Source organism: Notolepis coatsorum (assembly GCF_963971535.1).
Source record: "Notolepis coatsorum genome assembly, chromosome: 8".
Lineage (NCBI taxonomy): Eukaryota > Metazoa > Chordata > Actinopteri > Aulopiformes > Paralepididae > Notolepis > Notolepis coatsorum.
The window spans coordinates 66989757-67009136 of record NC_140172.1 but is presented as its reverse complement, the minus strand read 5'-3'; the positions used below and the strand labels follow the sequence as shown (position 1 = coordinate 67009136).

Below are 19380 nucleotides of genomic sequence, written 5' to 3'. Positions count from 1 at the left end.
ATTTGGACCCTTATTACTAAATATGATCTTATACTCAGTCAAGGAGGGGAGCTTCCATAAACACCACAATATCGCACTCATTTCAGTCCTTCTCAAAAAAGACAAAGACCCCACTGAGTGCGGTAGTTACAGACCTTTAAGCCTCCTCGGAACCGATGTCAAACTGTACTCTAAGATATTAGCCATCAGATTGCAAAAGCATATGACGTCTTTGGTTCATCCGGACCAAACTGGCTTCATAAGAGGTCGCCTGATCAATGATAACATAAGGCGAATACTGCACGTACTAGATGCAGACAAAGAGGACACCACACCTAAGGCGATGCTATCCCTGGATGCTATGAAAGCATTTGACAGGCTGGAATGGTCGTTTCTATGGGCAGTATTAGAAAGGATGGGGTTAGGAAAAGGATTCATTGATATGATTAAAGTACTATACAAGGACCCATCGGCCATGATTACAACAGGCACATTCATCTCCGAAATCTTTCCGGTATCACGCTCAGCCAGACAGGGTTGCCCTCTTAGTCCCGGACTATTCGATCTATCATTAGAGCCTTTAGCACAATATATAAGACAATCCCAACACATAGAACCAATCGTAATCAAGGGCACACAACATAAAATTAGTTTATATGCGGACGACGTAATATTGTTCATGCAAAACCCCAACACCACATTGCCGCATCTACTCAAGTTGATAGAGAACTTTGGTGATTTATCGGGATTTAAAATAAATTGGCAGAAGTCGGCTTTCCTTCCTATTAACATCCGTGCAAAAAAAGACACAACCCTCCCAGGTGCGATACCCATGGTTAAACATTTTAGATGCTTGGGTGTGGAAATATTTCCCACCATAAGACAAACGGTGAAGCACAATTACACAAAAATACAGAACAAAATCAAAGACGACCTGGACAGGTGGGCAAAACTTAAAAACTCAGTACAGGCAAGGGTATCAATAGTTAAGATGGATGTATTACCAAGAATCAACTTCATCAGCTCAATGCTACCGTTACCTCCTCCAGAGGGCTACTGGAAAAGATTACAATCCTCCACATACAAATTTATTTGGAATAACAAACCACCTCGCATAAAAAGATCCACCGCACAGAGAAATAAAGCAGACGGTGGCATGGCAGTTCCAGATTTTTTACAATATTTTAAGGCTTTCACATTAAGACCATTGAAAATATGGTTTGATCCCCAGGCTTTGGTATCTTGGAGAGAATTGGAAGAAAACATAGTAGCCCCACAGAGACTGAAAGACATAGCACACACTAAACTTTCAATCAAGCATTGTGAGCGGGAATTTGGCCCCATAATTACCCATGCAATCAGAACATGGCGGGAAACACAAAAAAAATATCCTAACCCTCAAAAATGGCATAATCACACTCCCATATTCAATAACAATGCACTCTTAATGAGAAAACGCCCTATAAGATTCCCTATATGGGAAGAGCAAGGCATACACTCATTAGGGGATATTTTTAATAACCAGGGCTTCTGTAATTATGGCGAAATATGCACAAAGTTTAACCTCACCGAGTCCACATGGCTTTTTTACATACAGTTACGACTATGTTTGAGGTCTCACGGTGTTCCATTACACATACCAGTTGAACACCACAGATACCACAAATTTTCTATGAAAGAGGAACATTGGGAGGTTTTGTATCAGGTTTTTATTATCAATTACTAACGTCCTCGTATGAAACCCTTCAACTAGACACTGTCTGGAGGAGGGATATACCAGACCTGGAAAATGACTTTGATTGGCAAGGAGCCTGGGCAAATGTCCGACTTACATCAAGGAACCCGGATCATCAACAAATCAATCTGAACTATATTCACAGGACATACTTGACTCCTATAAGACTGTGCAGAATGGGGCTTAAACAAGACTCCAAATGCTCCCAATGTACAAATGGGGACGAAGGGACATTTATGCACATGTATTGGGACTGCCCACCAGTTAAGGCATTCTGGAAAGATGTGTCCCAACAATTATCAAAACTCGTATCTTGGAATATACCTGTACACCCCTCGGTATTACTATTGAATGATGTTTTTGAGTTTGCAGTGAATCCACAGCTAAAGAGATTGGTTTTATCGGGTATCACAGTAGCTAAAAAGCTGATCGCATCACGCTGGTTTCAACCGGAAAAAATGTGCCGGAAAGTTTGGTTTCTTACATATCTCGATGTGATATATCAAGAAATATCTACAGCAAGAATTCTGGGTCTCAATGAATCCAAAATGTCAATGTGGGTAGAAGTGGTGGAGAGAATAAAAGCTAGCTTATAATGGTAGTGTCTGGTTAGGAGTGAGGGATAATGGAGGTACTATCCAAGGAGGGGTCCGGGAGGTGGGGGTTCGAGCTGGAGCATATGTGTGTAGGGTTTTAGAAAATAGGTATTAGGGGTATGTTCTATATAAACATTTATATAATTGTAATTTCGCTGGATATACACTGTATACGGTTAAAATGTTATTATAGACTCTTTTTGTTTTATCTTGTTTCTGTACTTGCATGTAATTTTAACCACCTTGACTATAATAACCACCTTGACTGTTTCATTATGCATTATGTGTTGAGTACTGACTTTTAATAATTTTTGTTTTGCAATAATAAAAAAAAAAAAATGTATTGAGCCGTTGTACCCATTCTGCAATCTGTTAATACAATTTTCAATGAATCAATCAATCAGGTTCTGTAATCCAATTTTCATAGACAGAATTACTTTAATTGCTTTTCAATGGTGATACAGGTTTACATTCTTTAATTGAAAAAAATAAAACAAGTCACAAGAGTATAAATTGGACAGCAATTGAAGCCTTCAGACCAAGAAACATAGCCTACCGTTTTGAACAGCCACTGTACAGTTGTATTGGCATTCCATGTAATTTACAGGGTGAATGTAACACAAGTACACAACCTTGACTGTTCTTTAACAACCAGTCTTTAACGACGACTGTTTTTAACGATGACTGTCTTTAATGACAACTGTCTTCAACAATGAACCAAAAAAAGAGACTTAAAGGATAACTTTGCTATTTTGTACCTTAGACCCTATTCACGGTCCGTCTACCATGTACCTGACACATAGAGACCACACTTTCACTGATCTGTCCAGTATTGAGCTAGTTACAATGTCCCCGCAGGCTGGGTTGTTACAATAGCAGACAGTGGGCAATCGTAAATCCCCAGCCCCTTTACAGCACTATGCACTGTCTAGCTCGTTGTAGAGAGAGGGGAGGGCCACTTGAAAACAACTGATCATAAATCCTGACCTCTCCTTTGGCTGGTTGTCCTATGGATCGACATAAACACGGATTGCGATCCATTTTACAGGAGAGCATCTCAGTATGGTAAAATACACCCTGAGCTTCCTGTCTAGGAAAAGCACATTTATCATTGTTTTTGCAAAGGATTTACAGTTGCCTATTGTAGAGCCTGCAGGGAAATTTAAGCTAGCTCAATACTGGATCGATCAGTGAAATGATGGTCTATGTGTCAGGTTCTGTGTCAGGTACAGGTACAAGTTATTTCTTTAACAGGATCTTCATCTGAAGGGTTCAACTGAGTCAAGTGCTCAAGATCATAAAACAGACATAAAACCATTCAATATATACAGTTATCATGTACAAAGAGCCAGGTTAGAGTATACATTCAGCACGTACCAGCTATGTCCATTGATATTGTATCACACTGTAGCCAACTGTGACTTAATGACATAATAATAACAACAACAGCAGTGCCCCCCTCTTTCCAGTCACTCTCTACTGGTAGTGTATGCTGTCTAATAAAGCTGACATGCCATGGTTAATCTAAGACAGGACAATGACAAAAAGGTCATTGTTGAAAAAAGCAATAGTGCACTTTTACAAGTTTTTACAAACAAGTAGAGCGTAATAGAGGCGTTCACCGAAAACTGTATGTTGTCTAAGATCGGGCTTCCCCTAAAACCAGGGTGTTTTTACTTACTTATCTATTATTGTCATAGTTTGTGATAAGAATAGATCAAAGTGGATCGTCATTTCCATTGTAGTTTGGCACTGCGGTATCAGGCCACAACAGACACATTTATAAAAGTGTCAAGTGTGTGTAATTAATCACTGGAGGGATACGGCTGTGGTTCATGGTGTACAGTACCTGCGTTTGACCATAGCTGCCTCCAATCACCCTCCTTTAATTATAAATAGCAAATATTATATATGAAGACTTAAAAGAAATGAGTGCTGGTGAAGCAATGTGCTTTTTAAACTGCATTGAATTTGAAATTCCGAATGTTTTTTTTATTATGAAAAAATATTGTGAAATGCAGTAAGTAATCTACCCAATGATAAACGTTAATAAAATGTATCATGCATCAGGTGGCTCTATAACAACACTTACCATAGTGGTAATTAATTTACTATATTTACACTAGAGACGATAACAAAAAGATAAATGCATTCCCATGCACTTTTTAAAGCCAAAATACTTTCGCAAACACATGAAGCATGCATGCGCAGTTTGCGCACAGTCACATGCACATAGCTGTAGTGGCTGCTTTTTAGGACCAGTCATTTAATTCCTCCTTTTGCTCAAAACTCTTTTTCAGCAAAAAAGTGGAAAAACTATCAATGTATTCACTTACTGTCCAGTATGACAGTATAAAAATAGGCTATCAAATCACAGATTAATTACGAATCATTCATTATCAGATCTCCTCTCCAGGTCGGGAGGATCTCCATGCTCTTGGAGAGAGGGAAAAAAAGAGAGACAGAGAGGGAACCAGACAGACAGACGGGGGAACCTATTGTCAGAGAGGCAGACAGACAGACAGACAGACAGACAGACCTGTTGTCAGACCAACAGTGGTGGTTGGACTCTCATGGGGGAACATTAATAAGAGAAAAATGGGAGAAATCTGCACCAACCAGGTGCACAAGCTTTTACCAAACAAGTATAGGTCTACATTAAACAGAGAACGTTGAGCACCACAGTTGGTGCCCTTACAGGAGGGACGCATCGCAGCATGTCTTAGCCTACATTACAAACCAAATAATCACCAGAGAGATTTACAACGACCAGCCCACAAATTGCACATGCAGCCAAATAATATAAAACCAGGCTTTACATAATTACACAATCGGCACCAGACAGACGCACAAGTAGCCAACAAGGTAAACTCAAGAGAAAACAATAGATTTTCAATAAAAATATTTGGCACAGTGATAAATAGATGAAAACTACGTAGGTGCAGACAAAAGGGGTAAAATGGAGGTAAACACATGGGATGTTTAAACTACTGTAATGTCAAAACATTATATTTGACAGAAAATGCCTTAGTTGCAAGGAGTAACAGTTAGGAAAGCAGTTTTGTGGTTAGGAGTGAAGTATTTACTCTATTTAGGAGTAGTCAGTGTGTTAGTTAACAGTATTGTTGGCTTTGTTAGCTGAGCTGGCTGCAGTGTATCTGTGGGCACTGTGCTGTTAAGTGGTGGCATGGTTATATTTACAGTAGAACATGAAAATTATGATGTACACGCTTTTTTGGCACTCAGAATACCTCTCGATCACCTCACAATGCACGTTTAGAACTAACAGCTGCTACTGTGGAAACATTTACTGTTATTTATTTACACTTGTATTATGGTTTGGACTTTTCATATGCTATTTATAATATTATTACATATTTGGTAGAAATTGTAACTCGCAAGAACAGAATTAGTTTAAGGCCAAAATGGTTGAGTTTCTTCAGTGGTGGGACAACCACATAACTATTTAGTTTTGCTTCTGAATTGGCTTGTACATCGAGCTTGAAATACTTTCGTTTAAAAAAATGATTTGTGCAAGTTTAATCATGCATAGATCAATTTAATGGTATATGATTCTGATGGTGTTACTGTTATGTTTGCTGCTTTGCTAAAATTTTATATAACACTGCCATCAATACATGTCTGTACTATTCTTAGAAATATAGAAAGGACAAAGCTGTCAACAAGGTCAAAGGAGCTGCTCTAAAGGGCTGCAAATACCCTCTTGAGAAAATAGTCTCAATTATGAATAATGGAAAAACTGAAGGAATGAAACAAATTATTATAAAACAGCACTAAGAGTTATTAAATCCAGCTCCATTTGCTGACAAGGGATCGTTGGAAGCAGTCTTTATGGCAATTTTGGGTTATAATGATATAATGGTTGTGATGATTATGGTAGTAATTTATAGAAATGCTTCCCCTTCCACCCCTAGACACTGTCTATCATTCTCCTCTTCATTACTGGTAAGTTACAGCATTCATCATTGCATTCCATATGATAAGGTGAGTTGGCCTTTTTTTATCAGAGAGACAAAATAGGCATTGGTATCTGTTTATTTTTAAGGCCATTGATGGAAAATTGCCACCATTTATCACAATGATGCTAGATTGGAATTATGGACCTTATCTGACCCGCTCAGATGATTGGCTGATACTTAAGGTCCCACAAATTCAATTTGAACTTGGTATGTCTGCCTTTTGTTTTGATGCACCAGCTTCCTGGAATGATCTTCTACTCACTCAAAATCACCCCCCCCCCCATCCTATGGACAATTTAAGAACATGGTAACAAACCTCCCTACTTCAGTATGTAACCGTTTAAAAATTTTTTTTATCTCTTTCTTTGTTTTCTTCACTTTTCACCTTGTCCTATGTATGCAAATGTTTTTTTATCCCTTTTATATGTATTCTGAACTGTTTGTATTTGTAATCTCGACGGCATTGCAAATGAGAGTAAAACCGCAATGTCCCTTTTCGAGAATAATTTCAAATCAAAGTTATGTTGAATATGTAACAGAAACATTACAAAGCCTGATGCCTGGCAGCTGACTTGAGTCACTTCTTTAGCTTATGCAGTAGCAAATCCTTTTATTTGTGAAACAGAACTGGCTTGGCCAAGCCTGCCAGGATCTTTGGTACTTGTGTTGAGATTATATCCGCAATCATCTCTGGATAGATGACCTTAGTGGACAGAGTCTGAGCCTGGATAAAAAGGTCAAATGTAAACTGATGGAGTTTCCTTATGATCTGTAACAGAAGGGGGACAAAGAGGAGACAAGCAATTGAGATTTCTGTATTTATTAGGGGTGTAACGGTACACAGAATCTATTTGAATAGAAATTAAACCCATTTAGTTCATTTTCACATATCTGTTCCCACATTCATCAAATAAAAAACTAATTTGTAAAATACGCATGTTATCAATATTTAATCAGACAACATAAACTGAACGTGTCTGCACAAGAGCAGAGCTATTGTATAGTTCTGTGGTGCAGCAGTAGAGAATACAGTATACAGATTATGTAAGTAAAGTAAATGGAAGATTGCTCCACTTCTACAAGATCCATTTGCAATATCACCTCCTGGTTTGGGAATAGCACCGCACAAGACCGTAGCAGACTACAGAGAGTGGCCCGTTCAGCCGAGCGCACAATTGGAGGAGGGCTTCCCACTCTCCAGAACATTTACAACAAGCGGTGCAGGGGTAAGGCTAAGATAATTATCAAGGACTCCAGCCACCCAAACAACTGCCTCTTTGAACTGCTGCGGTCAGGCAAGCGATACCGGAGTCTCATGGCAAGCACAGAAACACTCAGAAGAAGCTTCTATCCCCAGGCCATCAGGTTGCTCAACGAACAATAACACTATGCAACAACCATAAAATGCACTCACAGCACACACATCCGCACACACTCACTTTAAACAATCAACCCACTGCAGCACCCACTCTACACACTTTAGAACACCTAGACACACTTTATATTTATTGGCAAAGAATTTGCACTACAACCCATACCTCAGGACACCGTACTGTAAATTGTACCTAAATTGTACCTCATCCCATTTCTGCTCTGCACTATATAGTATATTGTATATTAGTATATTGCATAGTATATGTATGGTAACTCAGTTACTGCTATCCTGCATTGAACATTGTACATATGTACATACTGAACACTTGTGTCTACGTACGTGACTTCTATTTTTTACTTTTACTTGCTATACTTATTTTATTTCATACTTATCTTTTGTCTAGCACAGTCTCTGGAGCGTAACAGAAAGAAGCATTTTGTATAAAAGTATTCTGTACTTCTGTATGACAACTATTAAAGAAACTTGAACTTGAACATGCCCTTGGTATCTACGGACATCTATGGATCTCATGGAATGTATTCCCAGTGTCACAATATTGTGTTATAAACAAAGACTAAACTTACAAACGGAATTCAATTTACTCTCCACTAAGCAGACTGAACAGCTGATGCACAGATCCAGACAGTCATGGTATGAGCATGGGGACAAACCATCCAAGATTTTAGCTCACCAAATTCGTAAATCGGAAGCTTTGCACATGATCCCTGAAATTGAAACCCAATCTGGACACACCTAAGGACCTTAATAATAAATGAGAGTTTCCAAAATTTTTATTCTAAACTTTATAATACGGACTCATTAAAAAACCCTGAAGTGTTTGATGCATTTTTTGGGGACCTGGTGTTTCCAACTCTGGGGGACGATGACAGAAGTGAACTTGATCAGAATATTTTCCAACTCCGCAACATCACTAAAATAAAACCAATCCTTTCACCCGTCGACCTGGAAACAGTAGTTAATGCATTCATCACTTCACGCCTTGACTACTGCAATGCCCTCTACACCGGAATCAGTCAGGCAGCCATGTCCCACCTCAAAATGGTCCAGCACTCTGCAGCTAGGTTCCTTACCGGCACCAGAAAGAGAGAGCACATCACACCAGTTCTAGCCTCCCTACACTGGCTCCCAGTCCCACTTAGAATAGACTTCAAAATCCTCCTCCTGACCTTTAAGGCACTATCGGGTGCAGCACCCCTATACATAACAGAGCTCATCACCCCCTACGCAGCATCCAGGTCACTAAGATCCTCCAACCAGGCTCGGCTGCCCCCCCCCCCCCCCCCCCCGCACCAGACTCAAAAAGAGAGGCGATCGCTCCTTCAAGGCCGTGGCCCCCAAACTGTGGAACCAGCTACCCCTGGAGATCCGATCTGCCCCCTTGCTTGAGTCATTTTAGGCCTGTCTAAAACCCCCCTTTTATTCCCTAGCCTTCAATTAACCCTGTTTCTCACACACCCTAACTCACACACTCCCATGCAATTTTATCCTGCCCCCTCCCTCTTGTATCTCTTCTTGTGCTCCTCTGTCCCCTGTGTGTTATATTGTGCTTTGTGCTCCCCTATCCGCTTGTTGGCCTACTGCAGGGGTCGGCAATAGGTGGCCCGCGGGCCGACATTGGCCCACCAGCAATCATTTCTGGCCCGTCAGATTATTTTGAGAATATGATATTTATTTTACGCACAGGAAATATTCACTCGGGACGCCAGGGTGTCTTTGTGAAGCTGTATCTACCGGTAGTCATCAAAAGCATGTCTGTCACTATAGCCAATTGAAATGCTAGAAATGGTCACGTGGACTGGGAGAACCAATGGAATAGTCCCACCGGGCCGCGTGTATATTTCCCTAACGCACTTTCACTTCCGCGTTCGAGATGCGAGCGAGTAACAAAATGTGTTAAAACAAAAAAAAATCTTTGGATAGCTTCTTTGCAACGGGGAAATATAACGCTTCTTTTAATAAACAGGAGCCATACTTAAAATACGGGTTTATCGCAACAGGTCGGTGATTCTTGCGTGCCGAGCCGAAGTCCTCTCTGCATAATATGTGGCGACAACAACAACAACAACAACGAGGCAATGATGACAACTGTGTTCAAGTTGGCAGATAAAGTAGCTGCATTCAACGCCAATCTGGAATTGGAGGGCGGCGAGTGGATATTTGACATGTTTCAAACATTAGCAGGGATTTTGGAGGACTGAACAACAAACAAGGTATGGTGAGTCGTGTTTTCATGCATTCTGATCTGTTCATCACCCGCCGCGGTGATCTGCAACAGCTGATCTGCTGTTCATGAATGAATGAAAACTTTATTTAACAGATTGCAGAATGGGCACAATACAGTACGGCGCAATACACACAATTGTTAAGGGGATGCAGACCAGAGAAAAACGTTTGTCTTGTTTACATCAGGGTCTCCCATTTGCGAGTGCTCGCTTATGCCTGTTTTTTACTGTTGTGAAGCACTGTGAACTGCAACCTCTGTATGAAAAGTGCTATACAAATAAAGTTATTATTATTATTATTATTAAGTGTATGCACCCGCCGCGGTGCTGCATTTTTCACTATCAGTATATTAAATTAGCCATTGTTTTTGATCCTGGCCCACCAAGCAAAGGCTTGGGGAAAATTTGGCCCGTGGCCAGACCTAATTGCCGACCCCTGGCCTACTGGCTATCAAATCAATGCAGTCTGGTAAATCACCCGGTCCAGATGGCTTTCCGGTGGAATTTCTTAAGGTATTCAGTGACAAACGGTCTCCGCTCTTGCTGGACATATACTCGGAATCCTTCGACTCGGAGTGCCTGCCTCCTACTCTCCAGCAAGCGACAATTTCACTTCTGTTAAAATCAAATAAGGACCCATTGCAATGTTCGTCGTATCGCCCAATATCACTTTTGAATGTCGACTGTAAAATACTATCTAAAACTCTAGCTCTCAGATTAGAACATGTGTTGCCTTCTATGATATCTCCGGATCAGACAGGATTTGTAAAGGGCAGAAAGGGCTTCTTTAATTTGCGTAGGCTATTTAATATTTTATATATCCCTTCATCTTCGACACCTGAGATTGCTCTGTCACTAGATGCCGAAAAGGCGTTCGATAGGGTGGAGTGGGATTATTTGCTTTTTACTCTTGGAAAATTTGGTCTAGGTGAAAGGTTTCATGGGTAAGGCTCTTGTATAACTCACCCATGGCTCGTGTCAAGACAAATGATGTATGCTCCTCCTATTTTCCACTGAATCGTGGAACCAGACAAGGGTGCCCATTGTCCCCTCTCCTGTTCGCGATTTCTATAGAACCTTTAGCTATGAAGTTGCGAACGGAGGACAGGATCAGGGGAATTCACAGGGCTGGCCTAGAACACAAATTATCCCTCTATGCTGACGACCTGTTACTTTATGTGTCTGACCCCTTGGAATCGCTTCCCCATGCTCTTACCATTTTCAGAGATTTCGGCTGTATCTCTGGATATAAATTGAATATGCACAAAAGCGAGTTGTTAGCCGTTAACAGTGAAGCTAAGGAGATCTCATTTGAGGCATTTCAATTTAAGGTAGCGGATCATCTGACTTATCTGGGCATCAAGGTTACTTGCTTACATACAAATCTATACGAGAAAAAATTCACACCACTCCTGGAGCGTACTAAATCAGACCTTCAAAGATGGGACAGGCTTCCTTTATCAGTAATTGGTCGTGTTAACGTTGTTAAAATGAATGTCCTGCCCAAATTCTTATATATCTTTCAGTGCGTCCCAGTTTATTTACAGAGACAATTCTTTGACACACTAGATAAACAGATCTCTGCATTCATTTGGAATGGCAAACTTCCAAGGATTAGGAAGCAATTTTTACAAGAGGCAAAACGGTCAGGCTTTGCCAAATTTTATTATTGGGCAGCAAACACACGTAATATTCTTTACTGGATGGGGGATCGGTCGACTGAGACTCCAGCGTGGTTGCATATTGAGTCCTCCCACTGCGGAAAAACCTCATTGCAAGCTTTGATTAGTTCAGCCCTTCCGTTGAAATGAGATGCTTACCGATATAACCCGATCTGGATACAATGTAGGAAAAGGTTCGGTCTACAATCAATGTCGTCTCGGGCACCAATCCCCTGTAATCATATGTTCCCACCGTCCCTATTGGACTCTGCCTTTAAGATCTGGAGCGATAAGGGTATATCTAGTTTTAAAGATCTGTATATTGACAAGGTTTTTACCTCTTTTACTCAGCTGACTCAAAAACATGACATCCCTCTGACTAATTTCTTCCGTTATATGCAAATTCATGACTTTGTACGCAACAGATGTCCTCAATTTCCAAATATGCCTGAAAAAACAACTTTAGATTAATTTCTAGATGTTAATGTATACAGAAGGGGAGCGATTGGAGTATTGTATGATATGTTGTCGACCCTACATTCCCCTTCTCTCACTATTATTAAATCTCATTGGGAGGATGATCTGTCTGTGGAATTTTCGGATGAACAATGGCAATCTATTCTCCGGAATGTTCACTCTTCCTCGATATGTGCCAGACACGGGCTCCTGCAGTTTAAGGTGTTACACCGTCTGCATTTCTCAAAGGAGAAGTTGGCTAAGATTTATCCAGGGACAGATCCTTTGTGCAATAGGTGCAAGACGATGACGGGTTCTCTCGTTCATACATTCTGGACTTGGAAAATATGAGATGCACCTTAGGAGGCTCTACAGATAGATTCTATAAGACATGGCAACCTTTTTTGACTTATATGGAAAATGTAAAGATGTGTACACTTCCATAGTTGACTATGTAGGACTATGTTGAGACTTCAGGGCAAGTTGAGACATGTGTAAGAGATATTGAAGATGTGAATGCGTTTTTGTTTTGTTGCGTTTGCATTTTACTTATTTTCATATCTGATGTGTATGTCTCTGTTAGTTTAGTGTTTGTCAAATGTGAGTCTGAGTTGAACCTGGGGGGGTGGGGGGGGGGCTGGTGGGAGGGAGTGGGGGTTGGAAAAAATAACCAAAGTGATTATACATGTCTCTCTGTTTGATACTGACCATATCCTGTATCCATGCTGGTTGAAAATGAAAATAAAATTATTTAAAAAATATTTTGTGTTATTAGGCTTGAGTAAATTGTGATGAAACAAAGGAGAATATAAATAATGATTTTTCTTTGCATCTTTGACAGTGAATAACACCATGCTATAATGACCAGACATGAAAAACTGCCACTGAGCTCGTTCAGCACCTTCTTGAGATCATGTGTACAAACAATCTAAGCAAATTAATAAAGGGAAGATGATTAAACAGAAGGTTTTGTAGATACAGTACTAAATTCTGCCATCCGGACAATTTGAAATATTATTATAGAATATAGAATACCAGGCCTATAAATGACCTTATTATAGCCAACTCGCACATCTATGGATCGGGCCAAATCTCCTCTTTCAAATGGCAGAGTTCAATTTGGATTTAGTATCTCCAGGCGTGCACTGACGAACCGTGAATGAAATCTACTGTATGTTCAGTTCCAATGGCTTTGCCATTTTGGATCGGATTACAACAGGTATTGTTGCTAAATGTTCACAGAAGGTAGACACACTAAGGGCTTGTGTCCATAGCGGACGTTTTTTTCAAGGCGGACCGCTTTGAAAAAAGAAAAAAAAAGCTCAGAGCGTTTTCCTGGGTCTCGCGACTGCCGCGGCTCCGCCCCTTCCTCGATGTTGATTACCTTGATGAGCGCGCTCCTTTCCAAAAGTTGAAATAGTTTCAACTTTATGCGCTGGGAGCGCTCCGCCCAAAAACGCTGCCGCCGAGAGCTCATAAACGCGAGGCGCGGCGCTGGGAAGAGGAGCGCGCCTGTCGCGCCTGTAGCATAGAAATTAATGACAGGAAGGAGCTGACAACTCATAAAACGTCCGCTATGGACACAAGCCCTAACTGCGCTCCAATCTATGCCAATAACGTTCAGTTTTGTGATATAGAATCCAGAGAAATAAGAAAATTCATACAGAAGTAATTTGCTTGCAGGAAGCTGGAATCGTCTGGGAAAGGAACGAAATTTCAACGCTCATTGAGAGCTCTGGACGCCCTCTCCTCATGACTACAACCACCGACGTTTAGCGAATTCAAAATGGCGGACATTCGCTAAATTAGAAACACTTTCCATAAACAAAAATCTCACTAATAACACTTTACCCTATTGGTAAACAAACGTATTGTTGAAAATATACACTATGACTGCTGTTTTTACCAGATTATGGTATTTACTCTTGGATACAATTTGAAAAAAAACGCAACATTATGTCACAGTCTAGAGAGATTGATTTATGACGCGATGTCCTTTTGGGACCAGTACCGGACCCATCGGGCTTAAGAGGTTAAGTTTCACTTTCAGTTCTAGAGCAGATTTAACTTCATGTGAAGCAGAGAAAGAAGACTCTAGAGGCGACACCAGCAGCTCGACTGGAGAGGAGCTCAGAGGACCAGTCCAGACCAGCAAAAGTATGTTTGTGCGTTTGTGTTTTCCCCCCGGATCAGCTGTGAGGGAAAGTTGCGCAGAAGAAAGTTGGGGTGTGTGTGTGTGTGTTTCCAGCGGTTAACATTATTGGGCGAACAACATTTTCAGCCTATTGTAATGACCCTGCTATGTTACAAACGTATCATTCATTCATGGTTTTGTTTCAGGGACACCTGTAGTAAAGGGAAGGGGAGAAGGGGGAAAGAAACAGCCCAGTGCAGAGTGCGTGGTTGTTGAGTTGCTCTGTCCGCTTGTCATGCCTTTACAAGTGTCAATGTTTTATTTATCATCTGAATTTGGCAATACAAGCTTAATATTCAACGTTAAAGATCAAAGTAAGCCTCTACAGCATAGGTGTCAAACTCAAGGCCCGCGGGCCAGATGTGGCCCGCCATGTCATTTGATGTGGCCCACAAGAGCTCTGGTTAATTTTTTTTTTTTTTCATTTTAATTTTTTTTTTTTTTTTTTTACATTTACATTTACATTTAGCTGACGCTTTTATCCAAATCGACTTACAAGTTCTGTACGACAAGACAGCAAGAAGGGTACAACTCTATCAGCTGAGTAACAATGTTTATCAAAGTGTTGCGTGTTACAGTGTAGGTTAGTTTATTAGGACAAGTGCATGACAGTAAGGTTAGTCATGGTTAGATTTATTTTTATTTTTTTATTATCATTTCAGATAATGGTTGAAGAAGTGAGTCTTTAGTCGACGGCGAAAGATTGGACGGGATTCGGCTGTCCTAACTGGGGTGCGTAGTTCATTTCACCATTGCGGGGCAAGGACTGAGAATAGGCGGCTTCTCTTTGATGACCCTCCGGGAGCTTGGATAGGAGTAGGTCTGAGGCGGCCAGAAGATGCAGAGCGTAGGGGTCTTGAGGGTGTGTAGTTAGAGACCACACATTTAAACATTAATCTTGCATTAAAAATTGTGGCGTTAAAAGAATTGTGGGTTAATGCGTTAATAAAGCTTTAACTTTGACAGCTTTAGTTATTACACATTCTTACACATACATGTATGTTGAACATCTGAGGTATTGATGAAGTAACAAAGGAAAAAAGCCAAAAGCACTTACTCCTCAGACATTCTTTGACAATTTTACAGCCCAAAATACAAAAAAGATCCAGGCGGAATAGGTAACAAAGGGTTGAAGAAATATTGTCTGAACTGTCAGATGCAAACTGGCTGTGTGACATAACCGAGCATCTCGCTCAATTGAATAAGAAGCTGTAGGGACGCAAACAAGTCCCACCCAAAACTTGACCAATATAGTTCTGAACTGAGACAACCCTTATTTTGTTATTTTTTAGTACAGTTCCAGTTGTGTGTTCATGCAGACACATAATAGCAATTTCATTACAAATTGAAAATGGGGGACCCTGATGTAAACAAGACGAAAGTCTTTCTCTGGTCTGCATCGCCTTAACAATTGTGTGTATTGAGCGGTACTGTACTGTACCCATTCTGCAATCTGTTAATTAAAGTTAATTAAACTATCTTCCATTAGTTGGATGTATGGCCTCTGCAAGGTTGTGTGCAGCCATTTGTTTTTGTAACATCTGCTACATCTGTCCCACGTGTTCTTTGCAGCTCACAGGTGTTAGTCTTGCCCCTCTTGACTGTGACAAAAAGGTTTTGAACAAACTTAATGTCATAGCTTGTATTTGATGATATTCTTCTTTGTTATTTACTTGAATGGTTTGATCATTGATTGATGGAGTAATATGGGGTTCTGATAAACTAAAATTATTTGTTAAAATAACATAAGCTAACATATATTTTTACATCTATGCAAATGCATAATGCAATATGTGTAACTTGAATAAGTAATAAATACAGAAACATGTTTAACAATATGTAAATGAGTAGCTACATTTATTTTACATTACATTAACATTTATACAGTCTTTGGCCCTTTGAGGGCAACCATAATGCTGATGTGGCCCTCTGTGAAAATGAGTTTGACACCCCTGCTCTACAGATATTGAGCATCATTTTGTAAAATGTACAGCCCTAGTTCCACCTAGTGTCATATAGTCCGCCATGTATTCGTTATAGGGCTGCATGTACCAAACAGTGACGTCTGTACTGTGAAGTCGCGGGGCAAATACACATACCGTTACACCCCTAGTATTCATCAATAATAAACATTATTACTCATCAAAAGGTCATATAAGGCAACCTAATTGCTAAATGAGAATATACATTAAGTCAGGTGACATTGGAGTTCAGGAGAAGCAGGCGGAGCGAGGATTGCATTGAAATAATAAGGAAACTCATATCTCACCGGCTGCAGAGAATCCATGAGGCAGGCGAGTTGATGGAACCTCTGAGAACCATTGGACGACCTCCCGTAGGTAACAAGCCGGTCCAATTCACTCATGTAGCTGTGCCGCAATTCATCAAAGTACTTCTGACTTTTAAGTCCCTCAACTGGAACTGTAAAATACAGGACACACATGTTTCTTTCCTGGTTACCTATGTGGCAACCCAATTTCTTACATTCTTTCAATCTCCCTCTCGACAGCAGCATGAAGGTAACTGTACAGTATGAGAGAGTAGAGGAGGCTGGAACACTACTTAGCTTCTCATATCAAAAAGGTTGGCTCTTCAGTAGCAATGAAAAAAGGGATCCAAGGCACTTTTTTGTCTTTATTCTATTAGATACTCATAACCAGGGCCGCCTCAGGGGGTGTGCGAGCAGTGCGGTCGCACAGGGCCTCGCGGGAAGGGGGGCCTCGCAATTTTTTTTTAATATTTATTATTTTCTTTTATTTTTAAATTAAAAAAAAAAAATTGCGAGGCCCCCCTTCCCGCGAGGCCCTTTTTCATCACAGACCTAAAATCTAGTTTTGCTTATATGCTTATATATTTCACATTAGACACGTTTGTAGAATGTGTGTGACTTGTTCCTGGCTCTGCGGCTCTGCAGATACACTATTGGAGCTCTGGGGCTCTGCAGCAGACATACTATTGGTTTCAACGAAGGGAGGGGTTACATGTGTACAGTCGGCCGGCGTGCATCAGCTGCGTCTGACTATTTCGCGCGTGCAGCATTGGAGGTTATGCCAGCCAAGACGAAGAGGACGGTCGTTCGGCAGATGGACTGAAGATGAAAGTTGTTGCATGTTAGAAAGTTCAGTCAGGCTAGCCATGTCGGCTTAGCTAAAGGCAGGGACAGCTAGTTAGCTTTAGCTACGTTATAATATCGAGTGCTAACGTGTGGTTCAGTCGGGATAGCCATGTCGGCTAGTAGCTTAGCTAAAGGCTAACTAGCGTTAGCTAACCTAGAGAGAGCGCGTGCAGCATTGTTATGCCAAGATGAAGAGGACGGTCGTTCGGCAGATGAACTTCGTCAACTCCACGCGGTTGTCTCCATCCTCTTGGACGTTTGGTGAGTTTTTAATGCACTCTATTCTATTCCCCGCCGTGGAGATATCTCTCTCTCTCTCGGGCCGGCTAGCTATCGTGGCTACCTAACGTTATGTTGGCTAACGTTATGTGGAGCCAGCGGGCCGGCTAGCTATCGTAGCTGACGTTCTGTTGGACCAGCGGGCCGGCTAGCTATCGTAGCTAACCTTATGTTGAGCTAGCGGGCCGGCTAGCTATCGTAGCTAATGTTATGTTGAGCTAGCGGGCCGGCTAACTATCGTAGCCAAGGTTATGTTGAGCTAGCGGGCCGGCTAGCTGTCGTAGACGTTATGTTGAGCCAAGCGGGCCGGCTAGCTAACGTAGCTAACGTTATATTGAGCCAAACGGGCGGGCTAGCTGTCGTAGACGTTATGTTGAGCCAAGCGGGCCGGCTAGCTAACGTAGCTAACGTTATATTGAGCCAAACGGGCCGGCTAGCTGTCGTAGCTAATGTTATATTGAGCCAAAGCGGGCCGGCTAGCTAACGTAGCTAACGTTATATTGAGCCAAACGGGCCGGCTAGCTGTCGTAGCTAAAGGTGTGTACCTGGTGTCAGTACCTGGCTACTCTATTTTTAGCCTATTTAGCTGATGTCGGCCGTTGGCTCCTTGCTACTTTGTTTTCTCTGGTATAGACCCTCTTCTCTTTGGATTTAAGTGTTGATCTTTGTCCTTTTGGACAAATGTATATTCATGTTGCCTTTTTGAAGTTATATTTTCCTTCTGTTTTGTTCTTTGAATATCCTTTAGGGGCTCATCTTAGCTGTCTTGCTTATCTCTCTCTCTGTCTGGACCACAGACCCATCTCTCTCTCTCTCTCTCTCTCTCTCTCTCTCTCTCTCTCTCTCTCTCTCTGTCTGGACCACATACTCATCTCTCTCTCTCTGGACCACAGACTCTCTCTGTCTGGATCATCACAGACTCTCTCTCTCTCTCTCTGAGCATTGCATTGCTTATAGTTGTCAATTGTGTCGGTCAGTTCATTGCAATTTTTCCTTCAGTCACATTTAGTTTTATCCTGCACCTGGCCTAAAACAGGTTGGATGTGCACACAGCTGCTCTACTGTGTTTGTAGCAGAGCAACCATACCTGAAGCCTTGTAAACAAAGACATCAACACTAGAGTGTGTACTTCTATCTACACAGTACAGCCAAAGCATTCCCATTGCTAGGCAAAAACTTCACCTGTTTTCTACACTGCTTCTTCCCTTGCTGGATTTTCTGCATTACTGCCACTTGTACATGTGTGTTGTGGAGAAATTTGTACAGTGTTACAAAGCGATAACACTGTATATTGACTGTAGAACGGGAGCTCTCTCTCTCTCTCTCTCTCTCTCTCTCTCTCTCTCTCTCTCTCTCTCTCTCTCTCTCTCTCTCTCTCTCTTGCTATATGTTGACTGTATCATGCCCAGCCTCGGGCAGCGCTATTATTTAAGAATATGTTGACTGTATGAAAAAAAAAAATCTTAATTTTTTTTTACCTTAACACCCCTTCCTGACAGGCAGCGACGCGAGCGAGCGTGATTGCGAAAATGATTAAAATTTATTCGTTTCAATCAGACTATCCTGACCTGCCGCGAGCGACAGCGAACTGAGCAGCGATGCCGTCCACCCCTCAGATATTCGCTCGCTGTGTCTCTAGTTGAGCGATTACGCGGCCGAGTCCCGCCCCTAAACACTTTTTATTGGTCAAGAATCGCAGGCTGCTTTGCCCCCCCCCACGTGTGCTTCCAGGTAACACACACACACACAGACACACTCGGACACGCG

The 19380-nt window shown here is 41.4% G+C and overlaps 1 protein-coding gene across 1 annotated transcript in view; it reads right to left on the bottom strand.

The window, feature by feature from the left end:
* Positions 1-2789: 2789 nt before the first annotated feature.
* Positions 2790-19380, bottom strand: part of ar (androgen receptor) — a 224294-nt gene continuing 207703 nt past the window's right edge. Inside the window, exons 7-8 of the mRNA XM_084319697.1 lie at positions 16489-16640; positions 2790-7059 (exon numbers count right to left, since the gene is read on the bottom strand). Of these exons, the coding sequence (XP_084175823.1) occupies positions 6901-7059; positions 16489-16640 (311 nt within the window). The 3' untranslated portion in view covers positions 2790-6900. The remainder of the gene's footprint in view (positions 7060-16488; positions 16641-19380) is intronic.